At 31.1% G+C, this 21,620-nt stretch overlaps 1 protein-coding gene across 1 annotated transcript in view; it reads left to right on the top strand.

Moving 5' to 3' along the window:
- The window catches only part of Sirt7 (sirtuin 7), a 75,593-nt gene that overhangs the window by 8,600 nt on the left and 45,373 nt on the right, over positions 1 to 21,620 (top strand). The window contains exons 4-5 of the mRNA XM_035377270.2: positions 3,791 to 3,861; positions 19,839 to 20,010. Of these exons, the coding sequence (XP_035233161.1) occupies positions 3,791 to 3,861; positions 19,839 to 20,010 (243 nt within the window). The remainder of the gene's footprint in view (positions 1 to 3,790; positions 3,862 to 19,838; positions 20,011 to 21,620) is intronic.

The following is a 21,620-nucleotide window of genomic DNA, read 5'->3' as shown; positions in this document are numbered from 1 at the left end:
GTTCTCAAAGAAGGTACCAAAGTATGTACTGTATAATCAAGTATAATTCTGTAGTTATTTATAACTTAAAGTATTTTGTATTTGTAACTTCTATATTTATTCATAACTTATTTATAAAATACTGTGTTTAAAATATGTTAATTTGTTTTAGTATTTTAATTGTTTATTTAATAGTATTTATAGTTATCTCACAAATATCATTAGGAGATATGCATAGCAAAACTAGCATTATTTTACTGAAAACTCACGGCACAAATGGTCATTCAAAGTGGTAACTGGGAATTTTCGTAAGGTGGGGAGCATCTTTATTTCAGAACACATGCCCATATAATCCAAAATTTAAGAAGTTGCATAACCTTTGATTAAAGTAATCTTAGACATATCTTTTTCCATGTCAGTACTGAATTTGGTACATAATATTTTATTATGTGACTTACGTATTTATGGTTTATGTATAAGGTATTTCTCCCACCTTCTTAGCATGCCTTCATGGTGTGGTGGTATGCACGCTGGACGCATATTCCGGAGTTCCGCGGTTCGATTCCCGGTGAAAAGGCGTTGCTAATTTTTCATCTTGCCTGCTTCCAAAAAAATACCGAATGTCTCTCTCTACTTATGTTGTATAGTATGAGTCAGTACTAAATTTATTATGATTGTTGATCAACAGTGCAGCCAAGCCTCTCACCCATTACCTCTAAAATATCTCAACAATTTTTTTCATATAATTTACTTTTTCATAACGTACTCTGCTTTATGTTTCAGTTCAAAGATTTTACTTTCATATTATTATTGGGGAAAAGCATTTAGTTACCAATACATATACATCCAGTAGGTTTCCTATGATTTAAAAGTATGCTATCAAATAATGCTGTAAGAACTTACTATCTCGAGATATTGTTTTTTTTTTTTTTTTTCTTTGCATTCCTTATTTTTGAACACCCGAACTATTCCATTCAGTGTAATATAGGTTCAGATCAGTGTAATATAGGTTTAGAATTTCAAACATGCAAGTTTAAGGCAGATTTTTTTAAGTTTTCCTTTTTGTTTAGATTTGAATCTAGTAAGAAAATGTTGGTGGAGTTATATTTCTCTAAGCATTTAATGCCTGATTTAATTCTAAATAATTTTCTCACTTGAGCATAAAAAGATAATTAAGCGATCACCTGCTGAAGTATATGCGGATGAATTCAATGAATGTATTAATAGTGAAAAGTTATCTCCAGAACAAATTTACAATGCTGATGAAGCTGGTCTTTTCTGGCAGTATGTACCACAAAATACCTTGGCAACCTCTGCTGAAAAAGCTCCAAATGGTGTCAAAGATTCCAAAGTGAAACTAACAATTTTAGCATGCACAAATGCTGCGGGAACGCACAAGTATAAACTTTTCATAATCGGAAAATATACATGAGCTTGAGCATTTAAAGGCGTAAAGAATTTTCCTGTTATATATTGTGAAGATAAAAGAGCATGAATGACACAAGCGTTAATGAATGACTAGTTTAAAAATAATTTTGTATTCAAGGGCTCGGCAACATTGGAATTTGGCTGGTTTACGTAATGACGAAAAATTTTCCTGTTTGTAGACAACTGTTCAGCTAAAACTTCATTTAAAGTTTTAATGAAAGATAATTTATCCATATTATTCTTTTCTGCAAACTGTGCATCCATCATTCAGCCTATGACTATCATAATAGTGCATGCATTAAAATGCAAATATAAAGTAATATTTTTAAATTTGAATCATGGCAAGACTGTTCAAGAATTTTTGAAATATTTTAGCATGAAATCTGATGTGTGGAACATCTGAAAATCACGAGAGGATGTGTCTCGAGATACTTTAAAAAATGTCGGGCATAATTTATGGCTAGCTATTATATTTTATGGTGAGGATGGTTAAAATGATAGCCACGAATTTGAAGATATCGCAAATATCGCATTTTTCAGATATCGCAAACCAAAGGTGAAATGTTCTAATTAATGCATTTTGTAATGAAATGTGGAGAAGCAGTAATAAATGAAGATGATATAACAGAAGTTTTTCATTGCGATGACAGTGCCCTAATCATCAATCAACGGATGGCAAAATCTATAGTATGAATCTAGATCCAGAAAATACTGCTAATGATAGTGAAGAAAATGACAGAGAAGGTATTGAAAATGAATAAATTTCAATTGACAAGTTAGTTGGAATTCTCAACACAGCAATTACAGGACTTGAATAAAATAGAACTTTGACACTTAACAAAAAAATTATGTCTGTCTATAGAATTAAAGAGCATTAGCACAAAAAATGAAGCAACTTAAACAACTTACATTGAAAGAAATGTTTAATAAAATAAACAAATAAATATTAAGCTCTCTTTAGTTCAAAGAGGCTTTGTCCCTGAGGGACTATTGCTTTCATTTTGCGAATCACTCTGAATGTCCGTTTCACTTTTAAAATTTTTGCCAGCAAATATTATCACCCTATATTATAATTGAAGAAATTAAATAATGGAGAATCTGCATAAATCTATGTTTCTCGCATTGTGATAAAACAACAATACCTAGAGCCATCAAATATTGAATGGCGTAATCCTACTGCGAATATGAGCATCTGGAAGTCCAAATTTGGAATTTGTTTTATTATCTATCGAGTAACGGATTTTTGAATAACAAACTCAAGGATTTCAAAGCGAGCAATGGCAATGTTGTACAGAAAAAACATTTTTATCTCCAGCGCATGAGACTGTATATCGGAAATTCTAAAGATATGCTTAGTTTAAAATTATTTTGCGATATTGTTCTTGAACTGAATTTTTATTGTTCAAGTGTGAAGAACATGATATTTAATAAATAAAGGTAACACACAAAATGTAAAAAAAAAAAAAAAAAAAAAAAGCCCCTTTGAACGTGATTTAAAATCTGAAACATTTCAGAATTTTTTGGTTAATTTTGACACCCTTTAGATCATTAGTGCTTCATTATTGCATAAATCATGATTTATTATTTTTCATTTAAAATTTCTACATGCTATCTTACTAGGTCTACACTGATCTAATATCTGGAATCACCAAAGTCTGGATCGTGGACTTTGTACTGTATTTACATTTGTATTATTAAAGAAATTAAGATATAATTCTGTGTTAAAACTGGAATGTCCAAAAATGAAGTGAATTTTTACTTATTTAATTAATTTAACAGCTTAACAATAAAATGTTTTTATTCACTTTATTTTTTCCCAAAGTTGTTAGTGATCAAGATAACAGCTCAGTTTTTACTCCATATTTAAATTTAAGTTTCATATATTTTTTTTTTTTTTTTTAATTTATTGATTTTATTTTGAAGAGCTTGTTACGTGTCTGCTAAAAGGTAAAAATATGTTTTAAATTTTTAATGTAAATTATGAAAAAAAGTTTTCCTCTATAAGCTAAATTTTATGGAAGACACTTAGCAATTTTTTAAAATTTTCTTGTTAAAACTCTTTTATCTTTAATTACCTTGCAAATAAAGAGCATGGGAAATTATTGAGAAAACAAAATTATTCAGCTTAAAGAAATTTGAGTTTTCTGAGCTCACGTAATTTTTTGAAATTTAATTTATGTTAAATATTCTGTGTAGATTTAGATATAATGTGAGCAGGTAAGTAGACATTCTGTATTAAAGACATTTTATGTAAGTTAACATTAGATGTATTATTTGAATATGCTTCATTTAATTCATTTAAAGATTACAGAGTAGTTTAACTGTTTATAAGTTATTTCTAAATTTAGCTGAATTGTGTTTTTTCTCCCCTTCCTCTTATTAGTCAGCTCAAATTCCTGATTATAGAGGACCAGATGGAATATGGACATTATTGCAACAAGGGAAGGAAATAAAGTATGTAGATTTTTATAAAAGAATTTTTACAAACATGTTTTCTGTAAAACTGTTAGAGTGCTGCAGAACACTCTTTTTTAAGTAGACTGTGAATGAAATTAATGGTAATTTCATTACCTTGTAAAATTTTAGTAAGAAGAATATTTTTTTGCTATTAGTGTTCAATTTCTGTGCATACTTTTTTTTTTTCTTTTTTTTTTCCCCTTCTTTCTTTATAGTTGGTAATTTGATAAAAAAATTGTATTTGCTATAACTTGTTTAGAGATGCTGGTATACCAATTTATAATTTTACAAAAATTGAATTCTCTTCGTTTATCAAAGTCGTATTTCTTTAAGATTATAAATGCTAAGATCTAAATAATCTACAATTAACATTTTTATAGGTCTTGTTAAATTTTAAACAGTTGGGGTAGATATATGTAATGATATGCGCACAAGGAAAACACGGAGCAGTGTCGATGCTTGCTTAAATACGTATTGAAGAAGAATTTGGATTGCATAGTATGCTAATAATGTTAACTTTGTAATATCTAAAGAACTTGGCAGTTGAGGCAGTTTTAATTCCATTTTTATTTCCAATTGATATTTGTGGCCACAATCACTTGGCCCTCTAGTCGTGCCCTCCACAGAAGATTTACATTTTTGATATTATTGAGATAGAAAGCAAGCCAGCGAAATTACACCTTAGCACAGTAGAGAGCAAAGCTGAAGTGCAAGATGGAAGCACACGAAGAGAAACGTTTTGGTTTGCAATTTGGTGATTGGTCAAGAGGCATCTGCATTAATTGTTACATAAGATCGCATGATTAATTTGAATGACACAGTTTAAACTTAAGCTCTATTTTTAGAATGGATAGATTGCACATTTTCCCCTTTCAAAAAGAAAAAGGCGAAGCGATAGAGAAGCCCTTTTTAGAGAAAAAGCATTAGAGTAGCAAAAATATGAGAAATATAATTTTGAAATTTACAAAATATAATGTTAGATTTTGAACAATAAAATTATAATAAATAAATATATAATAAATAAATAAAGTGGGAGCCTTCAAAGTTTATATTATATGGAGAGGGTAAAAGGAACAATTATGCAGAGGGAAAACAGGCGTCTGTTTCTGAACCAATACTCCCGCATACTTCATATTTAACATACAATTATTTTATAATTATAACATTCATTTACCATAACTCCGAACAAATTTTAATACTTTGTACTCATAATGAAATTCTGATATATATTTTAATATGATTATTCAATTTTCTTAAGTCTTTGGTATTTGTATATTAATTTTAACAATATTTAACATTCTCCAATTTAATAATTATTTCATTTATATTTCATATAGATATCATTCTCAAAATAATTATAAAATTCTTAAAGTTAAAATTTTTTAACAATAATCTTATTTACAAAATAATTTCAAAATTCTTATGTTGTTAACAAAATAATCCCAAAATTCTTAACATTAATTCAAAAATTTTTGACAAAACTTTATAATTTCTAATAGCAATAAAATTTTAAAATCTTCCCTGAATAAAATACTTATCCAGGGTTCGTAGCTGTCCTTACAAGTGTTTATAAGTCCTTATATTTGAAAATAAAATATAAAAGCCCTTATAGGTGCATATTTTTTTTCTAAAGCACTTACTTTTTGCTTTTAGTTTTTTTTTTTTTTTTTTTTTTTTTTTTTTTTTTTTACGAACGTAAATTTTTTCTTCGTACCAAAGCCGAAACTAAATAAAGGAACTTTTCTTACATATATCGAACGTCAGATGGTGAATCATAATCCCAGAAATAGCTTTCCGCCCCTTTCTCTGCATTAACATAACGTGCATGTCGCTCTATTGGTCAAAGAATTGCGAAAGCAGTAGAAAATTCTGGTACATTCCGTTTTCTTTTGCTCCCACCCAATACTACACATGTTTGAATTTCCATCAAGATTTTAATAATTTACATTCTCGTTTCTCGTGGTGAGTTCATATTCGCGTTTATTATGATCAGTATGCTTATATTATGAACATATGAATGAATATTTATAATATTATATTTGTAGTAACTGCTGAAGTATAACTTCAAAAATGGGTAAGTGTGTTTTAACACAAATTAGTTTTCAAAGTAATAATATTTGGAATAGCAAAAATAAAGTGAAAGTAATTGAATAGTCAAAATAATTTCCGCCCCCCCCCCAATGCATTATACAGTTGGGGGGTTCTCCCCTTTCTCCGCAAAATCTCAAATATTGAATCCATTACGGTTCGCAGCAAAGCAAGCATCGGAAATTTTTTTTTTTTTTTTTTTTGGTCACTTTCCCATCTGGATTGAATAGGACTAAAAGTTCTGTGGTGTACCAACCCAAGCGAAGAATGATTCTATTCTGGAAATTTAATGCAGTCTGTTCAAAATTAGAATGATAAGCACCCCAGATTGGTAAATCTCTTTATCAATCAATATGACTACGGCAGGGATATCGCGCGGGGCGCGACGTGTCCTGCTCAATGATAAATATGCCACGTGGTCGCATAACGGTGAAAAACGGACAAAGCAAAAGGGCGTTTTCCTTTATTTAGTTATTTATTCTCCGAATACCGGCAGCTGTTAATTCCGATTGCATAATATCACGTGCGCACATATTGAAATGTCAAGAGCATTATTTAGCTGAAAAATCTAAAGAATGGCTACAACCTACCCCCTTTCCACTTTTACCAGACATGCTCGACTATCCGGAATTTTCAGATATTCAGAAATTTCCGAGTATGCCGTTTAGTTAAGCTTTTACTGTTAAAGGATGACTGCATGAAGAAATTTCCCATCTTCTGATTTCAGAAAATCTCCTTTTTTACTTAAATTATTTTGCCTGCAATATCTGTTAAAGGAAAACTGTTATGCAATGAAAATTTAGAAAATGTTCAGAAATGTGATTTAAATTATTTAAATATTAATAAAATTGGAAAAATAAATTGTATTTATTTTAGGTGCCAAGTGAATATAATAAATATGGTTTATTTTATTTATTTTCTCTATTTTGAACAGAAATTTTGTCATTAAATCTTGTAATATGATTTAGTTCTGCATATTTTTTTTCTCTTATTGTAAACTAGTTCTGTGAATTGAACTGTTATTTAAAATTTAAAAAAATAATATAATTGTTTTCCATGGTTGAGTAATGGCGCATTCTCTCTTAATTAATACTGAATTTCTCATATTTTAAATTACAAGTCTTATTTTTCTTTTAAGATCATGCAGTTGTGTATAATGTAATTAGACATATGCTTATTTTTTTTCCTAAAATGTGCTTGAAAAGTGCTTATAGGTGCTTATTTTTTTTAACTAAAATGTGGCTACGAACCCTGTTATCCATTTTGATCGGATATTTTCGTAACACAGTGCCACTTTTTTTTTTTCTTTTATTTAAAATCATTTTGTAAGAAAACACCACTTTCAGATTTCAAAAATATAACCAATTATTGAGTAATTTATTTATTTATGCAGTTGGAGAAAAACTCAAAACACCTTTTATCACATCATCAAAACACATTTTTAGAATATCGGCACTTAATTTTCTGGCTGGAAAGAACTTTGAATAATAAATTAAGAACCGAAAAAATTAATCACACTTCAATACCGTTTTTGATGACACCGTAAATCATTTCCAAACTTGTTGACGCACTATATTTCAATGTTACAGCGACCTTGGCCTGATTAAGAATTCAGATGAATATATATGTATATGTATAAAAAAATATTGTGCAGAAGATGTCCAGACAATCAAAGTAATATATATGTTTGAACATAAGGAAGTCAGTATACAAATTAGAAGAGTTTTATTGAAATTATAATCAAGAAAATCTCATAGCCTATTGGAGAACTTGTGAGATTTGGGCGACTAACAAGCAACAGATTCAGTGCTAAGATGAATATGAACTCATATTGCAGGCATCTAAGACATCTTTACAAATGCTGATTTTTGGCATTAAGTGTTCTTGTATTTCTTTACAAATTTGTTTCTTTGTTTCACTACAAATTGTTTCCATTCAGTTCTGATGATTCTCTCATAGTCTTGCAATTTTTAACAGAACTGTACATTTTGCTTCACTAGTTGAAACTGAAAATATATGTGTATGCATATACAATCTTTTGCAAAAAAATCGAAGCACAATGAAGGAGGTGGTTATTTTTGATGAAACTGAATATGTGTATAGCTCATACACAGATAATAAAATGATTAAAAAATCAAGGTTCCTGTTCACAGCTCACGATCACCCATTGAGTGTTCAAATTAGTAGTTGGTGGAACCGTTCCTGGCGGCAATGCATGCTTGAATTCGTCGAGGCAAGGAGTGTTAGAGGTTCCTAATGTCATTCTGTGACACATTTTGCCAGGCATTCATCAGTTGTCGATATTTTGTGGTGTCCGAATCTGGCGGCCTATTATGCCCCAGACATACTCGTTGGTGAAATGTCTGGTGACCTTGCTGGCCAAGAAAGAGTATCAGATGCGCGGAGACAGTCCAGAGATGTGTGAGCAGTATGTGGCCTGGCATTATCTTGTTGGAAAATGGCCCCAGAATAGCGTGCCATGAAGGGTAATTCAACCAGCCGCAGGATGGTATCAACATATCGTTGAGCTGTTAACTCGTTCACGATGGGCATCTCTGTTACCAAAGCGTTGTCTTGGGACGGCGTGTTAAACCGGATGTGTCATCTTGTGGAGACGGACAATTCGCATTGTTAACTTTTGAAAAAAATTCGTATAAATTCAATTTTTCATCCAATTGTTCCAATTTTTGGTACATTATGAGAAGAATATTCAGGTAGCTGTCAGAATTAATTGTAAAGCTTTATTATTATATTTTCCAGAAAAATTGTATAAAATACTCATTCTAGAATAATATAACACAAACAAATACATATGGAAAAATATCCAAACAATCACAGATTTTATTTAACACATCGCACAATTAAAATTAAAAAATATTAAAACTGTCTTTCATAAAAATTCGAGCAAGCAACGAAAAGTAAGCAATATTTCAAAATGAGACAGTGTATGATATTCTTTGAAACATGGGTGTACGCAAAGTCCAACATTGCATATGTCGCAGGAATATAATATCTGCTGCTATTTGACTCATTTAGCATTTGTATATGTTCTACAATCAGATAGTGCTTTCGTTTTGCCATTTAAAAAAAAAAAAAAAAAAAAAAAAAAAAAAAAAAAACTTTCCCTAAGCGATAGAAAATATTCATCTCAATGCCGGAAAACTCAAAGAGTCCTCTCATAGTCTTGCAATTTTTATTAACAGAACTGTACATTTTGCTTCACTAGTTGAAACTGAAAATATATGTGTATGCATATACAATCTTTTGCAAAAAAATCGAAGCACAATGAAGGCCTCTGTGAGCATAAGCCCGCCTCAGACAAGCTGACGGTAGACAGTACCACTGGAGATATAGACGTGGCTGGTAGTGCTTTGAATAGTCAACAATGATACTGTTGGGGCGGTTCAGGCCTGACAAACAATCATCCTATCTTGCCTCGCATTTGTGAGCCTTCATTTCGTTGGCAGTTTCCTTGTAGCAACCATTGCTGCCAACATCTTTGCAAAGCAGTGTCTGTAAGCTGCAGGTGGCGGCCTATTGCTTGGTATGACCACCCAGCTTCATGCGACCATGTTTGAAGTCATTTAGTTGTCTGTAAGGTCTTCGATATAGTTGTCATGGCATTTTTAGTTGCTTCTTTACAGAATTACAATGGCAGCAACAAAAAAGAGATAATTTTTCCGCCTCTGTTAACGGTTTTATACTTTGTGAACTGTGCGCTATGATCGCAATTCCAGTTCATTTGCCTTGAAAATTTGATCATTTGCATGTTCGATCAAGATGTTTTTGCATAGCAAATTTCATCACGATAGCAAAAGTCCTTCTTGGTGCTTCGATTTTTTTTTTGCAAAAGAGTGTATGTAAGGATGTTGCAGAAATTTTCTAAATTATTTAAAATTATGCAAGATTTTTATTCCATGGTATTTTTCAGGATTTTTAATAATGGAGTTACAATAACCCCTGATTTCCATTTATTTATTTTTTTAATTAATTTATGTATGTATTTGCAAAGAAAACTTTTAAATGCAGAGGTATGACTTTAAAGGAACCTAAGTAGAAAGCCTGTCATTGTTCAGTTTTAGCTTAATAATATTTGTCCTTTCAGGAAACTTTTTATAAATTTTATATTGATAACAGTAATAGTTTTCATATTAGAAAAGTTTTCATACTTTTTTAGTACTATAACATCGCACTCCTAATATATTTAAAATCATTGTAGCCTAACAAATTTTGCTATTATAATAAGCGTAAGATCTTTAATAGCTAGTTTTCAGAGGTATTGCCATTTACATGGCATCAGCCCCCCCCCCCCCCGACTTTTGAAGTTAAAATAATACATTACTTGACACCTATGTAATTTAGAAGCAACATATACAGTTTTTTTTTAAAACCTTTTTAGATTATATATATATATATATATATATAATACAGGGTTCATACGGTCCTTAAGGCCCATATCACACGCCGTTTGTTTCACACGAACAGCTGTTTCGGACAATTTTTCTGCCTGGTTTACTATTGAAAGAAAGACGTGCGACCTTTTTCCTGCCTTTCCAAAAAAATTGCAAGTTGTTCGTTTTCAGCTATCAGCTTCGAATGCTATCAGCTTGTTTGTAATGACGAACCAGTTTCCTCCTGTGTTAACCCCAAAGCGATCTGTATTTATTGGCTGTTGTGACAAAGCAGAAAAATTGTTCCAAACAGTTGTTCTTACGAAACAAACCGACGTGTGATAGCAGCCTAAGAGTCCTTTTAAAAGTCCTTACATTTTTTGGAATTGATTTTTGGTCCTTGAAAGTCCTTAATTTTGTCCAAAATCAGCAGAAGGTCCTTAATTTTAACCATCTGAAATTTCTGTCTGTTTATACAACTGCCATTTTGAATGTGAATTAGCATTTTGGAGAAATATTGTTGGGGATTCACTAACATGTATGGTTATCATATGAATGGGTTCAGGGGTTATAATTTATTTCTCTTTCTAATATAAATGACGTAATACTTAAGTTTCTAAGCAAGAAGTGAAACATAAGCATTTTGAAATTCATTTTTTCTGATAAAGAGCTCTTAAACAACTTTTCACTGAATTCTTTTATTAAACATTTCTAAATTTGGCGATTTTAAGATCAATTTCTATAGAAAATTTTTAATTCCGAGATCTGAGAATTTTCTGACGAATTTTTTAAAAACATTGTAACACTGATAAATTTCATTAAAATAATGGTAATATATTGAAATTATATTTAAAAAATAACATTAAAATAAAACCTTTTTATTTTTCGTTGTCATATTATAAAGTTTCATTTTGGCAACTTATTATACAATATTTTGAATTTGAAAAATAAACAAGGTATAATGCTATAAACCACAATTCACGAAACAGCTCTTAAAAAAAGCAAAATTAGCTATGTAATTAATTAAAAATGTCTTCTTTTTAATTTTTTCATAGTAAGAGTTTTTCTCATGTAATTGTCTCAGAATATTCAAAATTCTCAGAATATGCATCAGTTTTCTCTATAAAATTAATTTTACACTTTTTCCCTAAATATTTGAGCCTTTTTGCTGTTACAGAATTAGTAGGGATAATTTTTCTTTAGGATTTTAGACATTGCAGCTTGGAAAGTAGAAGGATTCGAAGGCAAGATTTACAGACACATGATTCTAAAAGACTCAAGAAATATGTGACAAAATAAAAAAATGTCTCCATGGTATCAACACGTAATGGACGTATTTTACAGAAAGTGTGCGGTGAATTTCTTACTTTTTGGAGAATGTCTGGAAGAACAATGAAAACATAATATTTGAATGTTTTTACTTCTTTTATGTTTAAATTACTTAATTGTCTTTATATACACCATCCACCATATAATAAAACCAACTTCATATTTTTTTAACTCCCCCTTCCCTTGGTCTTTTGTTTTTCTTTTTATTTATTTTTGAATTTAGAATGAGGTTCAAACTTTGGACAGTTTATGAGAAATTATGTGCATGATAAAATATGCAATAAAGTAAAAATAAAGAGAGAATTTATAGATGATATATGATAAAGAGATGCAGATATATTATTACATAAGGATTTCTATTTGCAATGCACATTTTTAAACTAAATTAAAAACAATAATAATAATGAATAAAGTAAGAAATGAAAACAATAATAATAGGTAAAATAAGAATATAATGATTTATGATTAAATATAAGAAACACGTTTCAAAATGAGAAAAGCTAACTGAATTATATACTGTCTATGAGTGAGGTTCGAACTCGCCACCTTTTCATTTGCAAAGCAGCGCGCTGACCACTCAGCTATCTGTGATAGCAGCGTTTGTGAAAAATAATGTAACAAGTAGAAGTCACTGCAAAGGTAATTTAATTAAACTTCAATAAATGATTGCTGTATGACACAAGTTGTAACTTTCCTCCAAAATTTCGTAATTGTATGTTATTGAATACTCTTTCACAGTCAACTGCTTTATTTTAGAAGTTATTATATTGCTGAAGTTAGTTTTTGGTGTATTTAATATTGGCATATTTATAGAGCTTTTTATTACACACGATATAGCCAATATTTATAATAATTAAAGAGAATTTTGTAAAGCAGAAACTTTGATTTTGTAGAAACTGTAATTTATTTAGGTTCCTATAGGTGAAGCATATGGATATACTGGTCGGATCATTACTTTATAAATATACAGATTTCCCCTTAAATGAGAATTTTAAATTTATAAACCAATATATACTGTTTGAGAAATCTGAAGATGGCGTGAACAATGCTGATTATTTTATTGCTGTGTACAGTTATGATATTTCTAAGCAAAAACTCATCTCTGTGTGGTTCTGGCTCCATATTGAAACGGGTAAGCAAGAAGGTTTTCTGATTATGACAAGTGATAAGAACTCGGTGGGCTATTGGCTATACACGCGTGTCGTGGGTGAAAAAGCTGAACAGGAGCGAACTCAGTTTTATGTCTTCTGCGTCACACGAATTTACTCCGGTGTCAAAAAAGTTGCGTCAACTACGTTGCGAGCATGCTCATGTGGACGGGCCTTTACACAGAGCTGGCACTAGGCATTTTTCCACCTGATGCACTGTGGGTCACCTGGCACTCCCACCACTGTGGGTCCTAAATTCTGCTGCCTAGTGCCTTTCTAAATTCTGCTTCCAATGCCTGCTCTAAATTCTAAAAGTTTTGCCATTTCTAGATTTTGTTGTTCGGTGTGTCACTAAATTTTAAAAATTCTGCCACACCAGTTTTGTAACTGTCCTTTACCATATGTATTTCATGTTTCTTCTGAATGTTCATATTACTAAAGAAATAAAATTAGCCACTTTTTCTATACATTCTAAATGCATTTAGTGTTTTTTAGAATAACAGAAATCCTTAATTAAATCCAAAAATTCTAAAATGGAACGCAATTGTGTTGAAGAAAACTGAATACATAAAGAAAATTATTTTTCAAAGATATGTGCAGTTATTATTATGTAATTTACCCAATTGTTTATGATTTCAGCCTGTACTATAATTTCCTATTTCTGTTTCCTCATATGATAGAGTTACTGAGCCAAATTAAATTAAAATTTAATTGTATAATCTTTGGCCATTAGTCCACATTTTTAGTTTGAATTTGACTGTTCTTGTTTAATTACATCACCGTGAGCTGTAATTCATTTTGTTGGCATCAGAAGATGCCTTTATGTTGTAAGTTCTTTTTAAATAAGAGGCTTATTTAAATCTTTATCTGATATTGTAGTTAGTTTCAGCCACAGCGATAATTTGCTTAACGCCTGTCGGGGATTTTAGACTATTTAACTTTTACCAGACCAAGTAAACCCACATAAATACATTATGGTGAGGTTGACAAGTTAGGAGATCAAGCAGCAGAAACTAGCAATAGCATTGGTTTGCATACTGAGACAAATCTCTAATAGTTAGAAAAGATGCTTAAAGAGAAGGAAATCTATATAAAGTAGTCAAAATATTAGGGAAGGCTTCAAGTTAAAATAGCTGATAAATATTTTGTTTATTGTTGTTGTTACAACAACGCATATGTTTATGTAGCTTTTAAATGTGTAATTATCTGAATATCATTTAAGAATCAATGTCATAAATTACATGTATTTTACACTGTGAAATCTTATTCGATTTTCGTATGTCTTTTTTTATCAAATATTGTTAAAAAATAAAATTTAATTTTGGCCATATAAATCCATAATGACTAATATTATCTAACTACCTAATTTAATTATTTATAATAACTGCTTACCTTGAAAATTATTTCTACATAGTAAAGCGAGTTATTGTCTTTCATTAATACTTACTGTGGTCACGAGGTAAAACACAAAAATGTAAAAATTGAAGTAAAACTTAATTTTTGCATCTAGTGAGCCTTAAAATAATACAAAACGACTTATCACCTCTGGTGCTTTAATGGCTTATTGGAACCTTAAAGTATATTAACTGGGTTATAACCCCTGGAACTCTACACGAAGCTACGACACTAACTGCATCAAACAGAGTCTGACTAACTTTCAACACTTGCCAACCGTGCCTACATCAGGACTTTCAGGTTTTTATAACCAACAGGTCTCTCTCTCTAGTCAAGCAGCAGTGGTGACAACATTGTCTTTCGTTATGAATCATGCTGATTATGATCTTACTTCTCATTTTAACCTATGCCGTTCACGTACCACTAGTGGTACGTAAAGAAGCAAAGTATTTTTAACTATTCAATTCAAAAATTAAAACTCCAACATCCTGATTGAGTTTTTCTTCTAACAATCGTAAATTTATGCAATTTGAGCTTTGTTGAAGAATGGTGGTAGTAGTACTAAAGGTTTTGAATTTTTGTTTAGATGGTATGCGTTAGTCAAAAGGTTGAGAACCGCTGCTCTAGACTGACCAAGTATGTGACAAAATGAGGCATAAAAAAATAACATAAAGCTAACTGTTAGTAAAACGTAAATGTCACTTATTTTCTTTCAAATATGTCCAACTATTTATTATAAGTGTAAAATATTTAATGCTACTTGATAAATTGCATTTATTTTATTCTCAAACTTATTAATAATTATGTTCATTAATTCATGTTTAGTAATAATGCATACTACTTAGGGATCTATTTTATTTTTAGGATGGTATTACAAAAGTGAAATTCAGGCATATATAATATTTTTAATTGATTTTATTCAGTTCCCATTTGCTCATAGGTCCTTAATTTTTTTCATTAATGGTCCTTAAAAGTACTTAATTTCCGTGTGCAGAATTGTGTATAAACCCTGTAATAGGGTAACAGGGTGTTAACATTTTTCTAGACTTAAAAAATGTCTCTTATATTAGTTACTTCAGTAGACAGAGAATTAAAATAGAATGACTAGATTTTAAAATATCTTATTGGCAATATTCACATTGAAAAACAAGTCATATAAGAGCAATACATTTAATTAAAAGTTGGTCAATAGTTGACATTTCAATAAAGATCTATTCAAAATGGTCTGTTTTTATCTTTATTCTGGCATTTCTGCATGAATGAGAATCTAAGTATGCCTAGTACCACAATGTAAATTGGCAGATATATCCTTTATAGAAAATTGTTTTCACTTTGTCCTATAACAGGGAAAAAAACTGAGTTTTTAAATTTATACTTTTTATTTTTAATAATAATTCTAATTTATGTAATTTATAGTATATCTCTTCATGTATAATATATCTAATTGATAATTTTTATAAAGATGTACATTATTTGTGAGTATTAAAATAATGGAGTATATATATATTTCAGTCCTTTTAAATACTATTGAATCAGATTTAGATTTGATAATAAATGTCATGCCATAATATTTAGTATGACTGTAGTGTGGACTGGTCTAGCATTATTTTGGGGAAGGGTGAATTAAAGAGAAAGTAATATTTATGATGCACAGTGGTAAATATTACAGTATAGCTACTTCAGCAATTATTTTGATATAAATCATATTCAGCGAATAAAGCTGAGTTGTAAAATTTGTTAATATTGATTCAGATATTATCAGTATTCTTAAGCACTATATTAATTTCATTCTGTAGAAACTGCTACAGATTTAGTAATGCAAATATACATGCTATATATTTTATTTAAAGACGTGATATAATCATTCATGTTGAGTCTTATAACTTTTGACATAAATTTGATTAACTGTATTGTATATTTGTTTGTTTTGAGTAGTTATGTTCTATATCAAATAAGTTGTATTTTCTGTTGTAGCAAACATCTATCTGGATGTTTTGTAAAACCATATCCTGTTGTAAATGTAGCTAAAAGTAATATTTAAAAAAAAAAAAAAAAAAAAGTTTTATGGAAATAAAAATGGTGTTCTCATAACAGGTGGCCTATGGGGCTGTATCTGTAACAACAGATGACCGAACCCATGTTTGCTCTTGGTTACCCAAACCTGGAAGATTTGGGTATGCTGTGTTTTTAGCACTCAAACCAAAAATGTTCATTTTTACCCATAACTGAAAATCGCAACTATCAAAATTTGTAAAAAGTCAAAAAATTGCAAAAGTACGAGTCTTCAAAATAAACTCAGAGCACTTTTCTTAGAATTTATTCTTTTTTCTAACTTATACTAGGACAATATATGTAAAATACACAATTTTATTTCATGTGTAAAAGTTTATGTGAGACTGTTATGCTCTGCTTTGTACTTTTCGTTTGGTTTCTGAAAATTACCATCCTTGAAAAGTGTTCTAATATCAAGACCGGTAGAGACACCCTCTTTTAGTTTGATGATTGATAAGGCTGGAAATTAGTCGTAAATGTGATTAAAACATTGACCTTCTTTTAATAAGGCTTTGACAAACTGTTTCATCAAGCCCAGCTTAATATGCAAAGGTTAAAGGAGTAGATAGAGTTTATTCAGATCTATGAGAACTTTTTAATTCTATGTTCTAGTGAAGTCCTTTTTCTCCAATCTTTCTTCATTCAATGGTTTTCTCTACTTCTACTATCACATTCATGCAAAAAAGAAGAGAACTTTGAGTACCCTCATTACTCTCCTAGGAGCATCAATATTATTTAGAGATTGCTGCATGTAATCTGTGTCTGATCATCAGTTCAGTTTTATGAAGAATGACTTCCAAATCTTTATAACACTCTTTTAAATGGACAGAGTGCCTCTTTGGTATTGATGCATATGCATTCCCATTGTAAAGGAGGACAACTTTCAGGCCTCTTTTTTTTAAATCTGCAAACAATCTCCAGTTGGTATTTTCATATAGAGTGTTAAATTGATTTAAAAGTCAGCATACATCAGTACAGAAGGCAGTTTCTATTTTTTGAAATTTTATGAAAAATATGGAAGGAATCCTTTTCTCTATACCTGAACCAGAAAAACGAAGTGACAGCTGCAAGCAGGTTCATCTCTTTAAGTCTCGAACCTAATCAGATAGCTTTCTCTCACCTTCTTAGCAAGCCTTCGTGGTGTAGTGGTCTGCAAACTCAGTGCATAATTGAGAAGTCCGTGGTTCGATTCCTGGCAAAGGTGTTGCTAATATTTCTTCTTGCTTGCTTCTAAAAATACCTAATGAGGAGGGACCTTTAGCTGCCCTCGAAATCGATTGAGTGTTTCAATATACTTACGCTAAATACGAGGTTGTTTTTACGATTTTGATTGAATACCTAATGTCTCTACAGTGGCACCCGAACAAAAAGGGTGTTGTATGAGGATTCTCCTCACTCAGGATTTGGCGATTGGTCCCCTAAAAACCCAGTTGCCCTTTAAAAGGGGGGTATATAAGGTATTTCTCCCGCCTTCTTAGCGAGCCTTCGTGGTGTAGTGGTCTGCATGCTCAGAGCATAATTGAGAGGTCCGTGGTTCGATTCCCGCCGAAGGCATTGCTAATTTTTCCATTCTGCCCTGCTTCCAAAAATACCTAATATCTCTACAAGCTGAGATTGTGAAAAAAGCTCTGATATTGCCATGTTCGTACTCCTTGATGTTATATTCATTTGAATCACTTGTGAAACTGTCTGTTTCAGGTAAATTTTCTGGTAGAATTGGCTTTGGTCTGGACCATAAGGAACTGGGCATAAAGTGGATGGTACATTTGGGTGCATGATTCTTTTATTCTTCATACTGAACTGCAAATACCAATCAAACAAAAGTAACAATTACTGCTATGGTATCATGGCTCTTGCCACACCATTAAAACTCCAGATTTGAATATTTCTCTTTCAGTGTTTGACCACTGTCCAAGTCCTTCAGCAGATGTGTGGCAAACATAGTGGGGTGTCAAGTTTTGTCTTAATTCGCTATTTTCCCTGCAAAGTATGTGAAGTACACTTGTTGAATGAAACTTGTTATTTTTTAATTTTGTGATTCCACCAGTAACTCACCACAAATATAGCAAAAAGAATCTGCAGATTTTTACAGCCTCTTGAAGTCATTTAGAAAACGGAAAATTTGATTTAGAGCATGAAATAAATTATCCTTCAGCAAAAACATATTATATCAAGAAGCAAAATAGAAAATTTGATTTAAACATGAAAATAGCTAAGTTCAGCACTAAGAGTTGCACAATGCATGAGTAACATGGGTAGCTGCCGATAACCATGTTAAGACTTGTCACAACCAGTCAAATCTGAGTTACCTCAACTTTTGGCCAAGCTCTTGACTACATGCATGCACCCAGTAATGAAGAGCCAATTCTGTTATGGTTGTTTCCAATGTAAAAAAAAAATTTGCAAATTCTTTAGAGGGAAGGAGAAGGGTGTCAAGTGCCTAAGGTATCTCTTAAAAATTTTTTAAATAGTAATGAAAATATGTGAAAATGCAATAAAATAGAAAATTAGGCTCCTTTATAGCAATTTTCATTAGAAAACTGAAGGAGTCGATCCATCAGTTCCCCTCAATTGTTTTGCTATAAGAATGCTTAGTATAAGCACAAAAACAATTAATTATAAGAAAAAAAATGTTTTATGTCTATTTTAATTTCTCATATTTTCATAATTTTGAACTTTGCAATTTTAGAAAAATCCTGATGTGGTGGCAAAGAATGAAGGTCATTTTTAGATTCAGCGCTAAAAAATACGTAAGAGTTTAAAAAAAGTTAAAAAAATACAGCCATCCCAGGCTTATGTTTATGAGTATGAATCACATATTAAACCCACCTGATAGTAAATCATTGGACAAATTTTGTTGCTATGGTGCCAACATTCAGACGATGGAATAACTTTGGGATCGTCTTTAACAAGTAATTGTACAAAATATGAGAGGAACTACATCCACTTTGCCGGCCAGTTACCTTGCTGAATTGCAGTGATGATCTGTCAACTAGGGAGACCAATCTCTGGCCATGTGAAGAGACATCAGGACAGTGTTTATGTAAATGAAAATTAGGAATGGCTATTGGTGTTTGTCGTTTTTACGTGTGATTATAGTAGTAGTAAAATGACGACAAATCTGAAGTAGGATTACTTCAACTGACAGATGTTAGACAGGATCTCTTGATCTGCTTCTTTAATGTGCTTAAAATACAATTATGACCACAGAAGTCACATGGTCCTTTCTAGGAACACTACAGTGCATGCATCTACTAATGTATAATTTAATATTGTAAGCTGGTAATGTAGTAAACATGTATGTATAATATCTTTGTACTTGTTTATTTTTATTTTTGTATCTTATGTTGCTTTTCATGTGGTTTACACAGTAATGGTATCACTTTGTTTGGTTTTGATCATGGTTCACTGGTGGTAGGTCACCTGTTGCGAGAATGCCATAAATTAATAAATTTAGAATTTCAAAAAAGTAAATTATTTGCATTTTTTACTAAAATTTACCACCTGTTATGTATAATACTTATGAATACTCAGCTAGTGAAATATTAACTGAAAAAAATTTTTTTAATAGGTTTAAGGATTTGAGTCTTGCTGAGCCAACTTTTACTCATATGGCATTGAAACAACTTCATAAAGAAGGTTTCATATCTCATATTGTTTCTCAGAATTGTGATGGATTGCATTTAAGAAGTGGCTTACCAAGGAGTGCATTGTCCGAAGTGCATGGCAACATGTTTATTGAGGTTTATATGCTTTACATTATATTTTGGGTTTACAAATACAGAGTCTATTTGCACTTTTTTTAAATGATTTTCATTGTATTTACAGAAATATTGTACCTAACATTTTTGTGTTTTAAATGTTCTGTTTGACAGCCCTTATTCTTCACTATCTTTCTATACTGTAATTTCCAGACAGCTTTCCAAAGTCCAGGGAAGATTGTAGGTGGACGCTTGGACAATCCGCTTTTCAAACCTTTAAAAGCGCAAAAACGTATGTGATATGCAGGAGATTTAGTAGGTATATGAGTGAAGGGTATAGTGCTGATACCCAATTTCTTGTTCCATTTTTTCCAGGAAATTAACAATGGGTTTTGACATATGGGTGTTTGCTTTGTCCTGATGCAGTTCTACTGATTAATGAAAGTGTGGCCAAAGAGAAGGTGTTTCTTATTTAAAAATTGTATGAGATATATTTCTCATATGTAGACTTGATCTTAATACTTTCTCCACTCCCTTTATTTTCAGTTTGCTGCTATATGAAAAACAAACAACAAACATAAAGCCCTTTGAAAAACTTTCTTTAAATTCTTCGAACCATGTTTTAAGATTTTTCCTCCCTCCTCTTAGGTGATATTAAATGGATCACTTTTTATTGCAGTCATTTAAAAATACACCCAAGATTCATCTATTCTGACAACATGTTTTCATTTTTGTCTGGATAAATGTTTTTCATAAAGAATTTGCAGTGCATTCTGCATTTAGTGGTATGTTGTAGAGAAAAATGATGTGCATCCCCCCTCCCCTTTTTAACCTTCAAATCAGCATTTATTACTTTGGTTACAGCTAACACAGCATTTCAATCATTTTGCAATTATCCTTTGACTTAGCAGAGGTTATATATATATGTAATAGATTCAAACTCAGAAGCAATGACCAGGAACACGAATTTTGATGGAGCAGAAGAGTTGATCCATAATGACTAGGAAACTGATGGCGAAGGCAGATTAAATCTACAGTTTTATTTTCACAACATGTTACGGCTACACACAAGTCAGCACATTAAATGTGCCTGTTCATTTTTTATTTTTCTTACATAAATTTTAAGAATAAGAAAAAGCTCTAGGAAAGGCCGGAGCAGTGTCGATGCTTGCTTAGATCCATATTGAAGAAGAATCTTGATTGCGTAGAATGCCAATAATGTTAACTTTTTAATATCTAAAGAACTTGGCAGTTGAGGCAGTTTTAATTCCATTTTAATTTCCAATTGATATTTGTGGCCACAATTACTTGGCACTCTAGTCTTGCCTTTCCACAGAAGATTTACATTTTTGATATTGTTGAGATAGAAAGCAAGCGAGCGAAATTACACCTTAGCACAGTAGAGAGCAAAGCTGAAGTGCAAGATAGTTATGCAAGATGGAAGCACGCGAAGAGAAACGTTTTGGTTTGCAATTTGGTGATTGGTCAAGAGGCATCTGCATTAATTGTTACGTAAGATCGCATGATTAATTTGAATGATGCAGTTTAGACTAAAGCACTATTTTTAGGCAGATAGGTGAAGTTCTCAAATGAAATAGAAAATAAAAGAGGTTATAGTGAATTAAATTTAGAAGTTTGCTTTCATATTTTTT

The sequence above is a fragment of the Stegodyphus dumicola genome, chromosome 3 (genome assembly GCF_044657685.1).
Source record: "Stegodyphus dumicola isolate Sdum_Otavi_A_Nest chromosome 3, ASM4465768v1".
Classification (NCBI taxonomy): domain Eukaryota; kingdom Metazoa; phylum Arthropoda; class Arachnida; order Araneae; family Eresidae; genus Stegodyphus; species Stegodyphus dumicola.
Note: the sequence above shows the minus strand (reverse complement) of the source record. Positions and strands in the feature narration are given on the sequence as shown.